We start from the raw sequence: 6,367 nt of genomic DNA, 5'->3' as shown, positions 1-6,367 counted from the left end.
ATGTAAAAGTTACCACTTATTTGAATATATTAATAAGGATTTTTGTTACCTTAGAGCGATATTATATATGACATTATAACTAATAGTATATTTCATTTTAGGATATAGATGCTTTAAGCATATATTTTAATTAGATTAAATAAGAATTTACTACTAAATTATATATATATATATCTATCATTATGTACGGCAGCTACGAATAATGACGTAACAGTATACTTTTAGCGAGATTGCCAAAGTGATGTATTTTTCTAATAAGTCTAATAAATAATGAAAGTAGTCTACTAAGTATTTATATAAGAGCTTTATTTAATTATGAAACTTTAAGGATTTTTAAGTAGAGAAGTATTTAGAGGAAATTACTGTCTATTATAAATGGGGAAACTGTTAAATATGTAGCGATGTACGATACTTATTTTAGGGATATATATACTTGCTTATCCTACTCTAATAGTTAGTGCTGCCCTCACACGATGGATCCTTTGTGTGCCAGGAAGTTTTACAGTATAGAAAGCCTTAAATGTGCAGGAGTTAGACTACAAACATTTGTGGATTGGCCCATTAAGTGGTTAAACCCTATTGACTTAGTTGAAGATGGGTTCTATTACCTTCGCAATAGTGATTACTGTTTGTGTGCATTTTGTTATTGTATAGTAGGTGCATGGATTGTTGGTGATACCCCCAGAAGACGTCATAAGATCATTAATCAAGACTGTGCCTTTATTAGAGGCAAGAGGAGTGACAATGTTTCTTTAGAGGTGTCTGAGATAGCTTTCAAATATGGACTGGAATTTGTTTCCCATAAAATAGAACTGGGAAATAAGAAAATAAGTGATAGTAGTAAGTATATATTCTTATGATGTATTCTTATACCAGTCTTATATACTCTGTACAAAACTTGATTGCTTAAATAGATACTTCTTATTCTTCTAAAGAATAATTTACGTAACTACGTTATATTTTTTAGGTGGTGCTCCTCCTAAGGAAGATCTGGGATTGATCAAATTTAGGAAATCGCTGAATCCAGGATTGGTAACTTATAAATCTCGCCTAGAGACATTTGATATGACATGGCCTGGAAGCGTCAAGCAAACTTCTCATGAGCTGGCAGAAGCTGGTTTTTTTTACTGTGGTATGAAGTGTTTTAACTATTTTAAACTTAATAGAGTTATAAGTAAAGAAATAATGAATATTAGTTAAAAGATAGTAACGAGATAATGCTGGATTGTTTTATGGTTTTCAGGTATAAGTGACCACGTCTGCTGCTATCACTGCGCCTGTGGAATACGAAATTGGAGACCAGAAGATGATCCTTGGACGTTACATGCGAGATGTAGTCCAGAATGTGCTTACATTATTCTTGCAAGGGGCAAGGAATTTGTTAAGAATGCTAGATTGACAATACCATTACCTATAAAACCTATAGACAATGATTTAATTAATATCTTAATGGAGGGTATGGATAAGTTCAAACATCTGATTCATCAAAAATTATTACCTGTGGAGAGTATAAGATATGCTTTAAGTGAGTATCTTAAGGAATCCAGAGATTTGTTACCTTTTATTATACAAAGTAGATGCCTAGAAATCGTGTTGAGGTATATGCAAGAGGGTACAGATATTTATTTACGGGTACGGGACTTAATTTATGAAGCAGTTGATGATAAAAAGGAACAAGAAGCTACGCTTGAAGATCTGGGATTGAAAACTTTACCGGAGACTTGTACTAACACTGTTGAAAACAAGGACTGTACAGAACAATCTTGGGAAGAAGATATTTTATGCAGAGTTTGTATGGATAAAAATATAAATATTGTAATACTACCATGTAAACATATGGTGACATGCAGTGGTTGTCTTTTAGCTCTGAAATGCTGTCCAATTTGTAGAGGAAATATTTTATATATAATAAATCCAATTGCTTCTTGAACACTTATGATTTTCTTGAACACTTGTATAACTACTAAGAACACTTGTATATGATTGCTTCTTGAACACTTATGATTTCTTGAAATACCTGTATAACTACTAAGAACACTTGTATATGATTTTCTTGAACACTTGTATAACTACTAAGAACACATGTATATGATTGCTTCTTGAACACTTATGAATACCTGTATAACTACTAAGAATAACTGTATGCGTTAAATGTTGTAATAAACTTAATGTCTCTTCTAAATAAGATTTCTTTATCCTTAATAGAATAATTTGCTTATTACATTGGAGGACTGAAACAAGTACTTAATTATGAAACCGAATAATGACATGATGTAGTAAGTTTAACGGAAATATTGAATACAATGACTTGAAAAGTTTTCCTTTGACTAATGAAGGTGTATGTTTAATAAAACTGAGTTACGAAAACAATGCCTTAAGATGCTACTGTAAGTAATGACTTAGTGCACAGGCAAGTATCTTTAATTGTACGAAGATGTCTTAGAATGATTTATATTGACCTTATTTGAAAAAATGGATAACTGCTAAATGCTCAGTAGTAACTTACTGTGAATTAGTAATGTTACTGTTGTTGTTGTTGTTGTTGTTAGTAACGATGATCTACTTACTTACTTACTAAAATGACAGAAACAACTAGTTTTGAGAATTAGTACATAGATGATTAGAGAATATGTAGTGGACTGTAATGAACGGGTAAGAACATGTAGCGGAGGGATGGAGGAAAATTGTAAGAAAGGGTTGAAAGTTGGGATGTGTAAAGGATTGAGAGATTGTAAGGGATGGTATCAAGATGTGCGGAAAACATGCTACAACATGTAAAGTAGACAGTGTAGTGAGTTGGGCGGTGAACAAGCTAGGACTTGTAATGGATGGAAGGAGTCGGGTATATTTACATATGACTCATGTTTAAATAAGATATGGGACACAGTAATACACGCTACAACATGTAAAGTAGACAGCGTAGTAAGATGCGAGGCGAACATGCTGAGACATGTAAAGGAATGAGAGAGAGCGATTGTAAGGGTTGGTACCAAGATGAGCGGAAAACATGCTATAACATGTAGAGTAGAAATAGCGTAGTGAGTTGGGCGGTGAACAAGCTAGGACTTGTAATGGATGGAAAGAGTCGGGTATATTTACATATGACTCATGTTTAAATAAGATAGAGGAGACGGTAATAGTTGTTTAAGTCTTGTATAAAATGGGAAAGAACTAGAGAATATGTAAGACTAAGTACAGATCTGAACTTACAGAGAATATGCTATGAACGGGGAAAGAACGCAAATTAACAGCTACATTTAAATTTATGAGACTTGGATGAGATGGAGGAAGGTGGGAGGGGGTGAAAGATAATTAAACAGGTTGGGGTTATGTGTATACTCGGATAAGAGATAAGCTGGAGACGGACTTGATCGAATATATTTATGTCTGATGATCTAAGGCTAATGTCCAGATTAATTTTACTACGTTAGAAAATAAGGTGATCTTAAATCTCAGGGTGATTTAGTTGGAAAATAAAGAACTTGCACAAATGAACTAAGCTGGGGCACAAGAGTTGAAACTTGATAACTGAACGGGTTTTTATTTACTATGTCTGAAAATGTAGTTGGGTGTTTAAATCTCAGGGGGATTTGGATTGATAGTAATGATTTTACAAAAGTGAGCTTGGACAGAGGACAAGAGCTAGAGTTTTATAATTGTTTTCATCATATTTACTATGTCTGAAATACAGAGGGTAAAAATTTCGGGGAAATTGATGGTTTATTTACAAAGACTTGAGGGTGGAAGAGGGTGGGGGACGAGAGCTGGAGCTCAGTAACTGACTTGATCTTATTTACTAACTTTGAAGTATGTCTGCTTTTAATTTTAGGGAAATTGATGGGTTATTTACAAAGATACGAAAGAGAATTAAGGCGGGGACGAGAGCTGGAGCTCGATAACTGACTTGATTTTATTTACGGTGTCTGAAATACAGAGGGTAAAAATTTAAGGGAAATTGATAGTTTATTTACAAAGATACGAAAGAGAACTAAGGCGGAGGACAAGCGCTGGAGCTTGGTAACTGTTTTGATCTTATTTACGGTGCCTGAATTACAGAGGGTAGAAATTTCAGGGAAATTGGACTGATACTAACGAAGATACGAGAGAGAACTAAGGCGGAGGACAAGCGCTGGAGCTTGGTAACTGTTTTGATCTTATTTACGGTGCCTGAATTACAGAGGGTAGAAATTTCAGGGAAATTGGACTGATACTAACGAAGATACGAGAGAGAACTAAGGCGGAGGACAAGCGCTGGAGCTTGGTAACTGTTTTGATCTTATTTACGGTGCCTGAATTACAGAGGGTAGAAATTTCAGGGAAATTGGACTGATACTAACGAAGATACGAGAGAGAACTAAGGCGGAGGACAAGCGCTGGAGCTTGGTAACTGTTTTGATCTTATTTACGGTGCCCGAAATACAGAGGGTAAAAATTTCAGGGAAATTGGACTGATACTAACGAAGATACGAGAGAGAGCTAAGGCGGAGGACAAGCGCTGGAGCTTGGTAACTAAATTACTGTATTGAACTACATTTGAAATATGATTATTTAAAATTTTAGAGGGATTGGAATGATAGTATTCATTATACGACAGGGGACTAAGGTGGGGGAACGTGAGCTAGAACATGCTTACTAACATGATTTATTTGTGTAAAACTGACTTGCTTAATGAAAAGGAGCAAACATACGATGTTGGAAAATAGTTGAACTGAATGAAAGGAGAGAGAGAGAGAGAGGAGGGGCGGTTGAGATATTATTATGGAGAAGATAAGATAAGAGGTCTGGCTGGCCGGGCGTAAGGTAAATAAAGGTGACGCGAGAGATTGCGAGGTAAGGGGGGAGGGAGGGGGGTGTGATGTACGAAACCCTGAAAACCATGACTTACACAGGTGATTTTCTAAATTTATATGAATAACTAAGGCTTACATAGACGATTTTGTAAGTTGAAAACATGTAAAACATGTCCGTAGAGTTCTCCTGGAAGCCCTAAAGAGCTACATACGTTATTTGAATTTCTCCCATAAGGCCTTAACAAACTTCTAAGTCTCGGAAATTATTTTTCTCATAAGAATTCCATACTTCTAAAATCTCGGAAATTACTTACTCATAAGAAATCCTTAATCCAAAATCTGTGAGTCCCCAAATTCACCTGAAAAAAAAAAGGGCCTGTGCGTCTTACACCGCACAGGGGTCCTCTGGCCTGAAAAAAAAGGGGCCTGTGCGTCTTACACCGCACAGGGGTCCTCTGGCCTGAAAAAAAAAAGGGCCTGTGCGTCTTACACCGCACAGGGGTCCTCCGCCCCCCCCAAAAAAAAGGAGCCTGTGCGTCTTACACCGCACAGGGGTCCTCCGCCCCCCCCAAAAAAAGGAGCCTGTGCGTCTTCCTCCCTACTACTGCGGCTGGTGGTGGGTGGTGGCGGGTGGCGGCTGGTGGTCGGTGGTGGCGGGTGGCGGCTGGTGGTGGGTGGTGGCGGGTGGCGGCTGGTGGTGGCGGGTGGCGGCTGGTGGTGGGCGGTGGCGGCGGCGGCGGTGATTGGTGGTGGCGGCGGCGGCGGTGGTGGGTGGTGGCGGCGGCGGCGGTGATGGGTGGTGGCGGCGGCGGCGGTGGTGGGTGGTGGTGGCGGCGGCGGTGATGGGTGGTGGCGGCGGTGGTGGTGGGTGGTGGTGGTGGTGGTGGCGGCGGCGGCTGGTCGTGGTGGGTGGTGGTGGTGGGTGGTGGCGGCGGGTGGCGGTGGTGGGTGGCGGTGGCTGGTGGCGGCTGGTGGTGGGTGGTGGCGGCGGGTGGTGAGTGGCGTTGGGGGTGGCGGTGGCTGGTGGCGGCTGGTGGCGGGTGGTGGCGGGTGGCGGCTGGTGGTGGGTGGTGGCGGGTGGCGGCTGGTGGTGGGGGGCGGGTGGCGGCGGCGGGTGGTGGCGGCGGGTGGTGAGTGGCGGTGGTGGGTGGCGGTGGCTGGTGGTGGATGGTGGCGGGTGGCGGCTGGTGGTGGGTGGTGGCGGGTGGCGGCTGGTGGTGGGTGGTGGCGGCTGGTGGTGGGTGGTGGCGGCTGGTGGTGGGTGGTGGCGGGTGGTGGCGGGTGGCGGCTGGTGGTGGGTGGTGGCGGGTGGCGGCTGGTGGTGGGTGGTGGCGGGTGGCGGCTGGTGGTGGGTGGTGGTGGGTGGCGGCTGGTGGTGGGTGGCGGCTGGTGGTGGGCGGCGGGTGGTGGGTGGCGGGTGGCGGCGGGTGGCGGCTGGTGGTGGGTGGCGGGTGGCGGCGGGTGGTGGGTGGCGGGTGGCGGCGGGTGGCGGCTGGTGGTGGGTGGTGGCGGGTGGCGGCGGGTTGCGGCTGGTGGTGGGTGGCGGCTGGTGGTGGGTGGCGGCTGGTGGTGGGCGG

At 42.6% G+C, this 6,367-nt stretch overlaps 1 protein-coding gene across 1 annotated transcript; it reads left to right on the top strand.

Annotated features, from left to right (window-relative positions):
• The first annotated feature begins 379 nt into the window (after positions 1-379).
• Positions 380-2,024, top strand: LOC138362092 (baculoviral IAP repeat-containing protein 8-like). The gene is made up of 3 exons (XM_069320984.1): positions 380-840; positions 968-1,132; positions 1,244-2,024. The coding sequence occupies exons 1-3, from the start codon at positions 474-476 to the stop codon at positions 1,927-1,929; spliced, it is 1,218 nt and encodes a 405-aa protein (XP_069177085.1). The 5' UTR covers positions 380-473; the 3' UTR covers positions 1,930-2,024.
• Positions 2,025-6,367: the final 4,343 nt, after the last annotated feature.

The sequence above is a fragment of the Procambarus clarkii genome, unplaced genomic scaffold (genome assembly GCF_040958095.1).
Source record: "Procambarus clarkii isolate CNS0578487 unplaced genomic scaffold, FALCON_Pclarkii_2.0 HiC_scaffold_1182, whole genome shotgun sequence".
Taxonomy (NCBI): Eukaryota; Metazoa; Arthropoda; class Malacostraca; order Decapoda; family Cambaridae; genus Procambarus; species Procambarus clarkii.
The sequence above is the reverse complement of the archived record's forward strand: the minus strand, read 5'-3'. Positions and strand labels throughout refer to the sequence as shown.

Coding starts and splice junctions, on each gene's coding strand:
- LOC138362092 (XM_069320984.1), top strand. CDS start 474: ATGGATCCTTTGTGTGCCAGGAAGTTTTACAGTATAGAAAGCCTTAAA. Junction 841..967: donor TAAGAAAATAAGTGATAGTA/GTAAGTATATAT, acceptor TATATTTTTTAG/GTGGTGCTCCTCCTAAGGAA. Junction 1,133..1,243: donor AGCTGGTTTTTTTTACTGTG/GTATGAAGTGTT, acceptor TATGGTTTTCAG/GTATAAGTGACCACGTCTGC.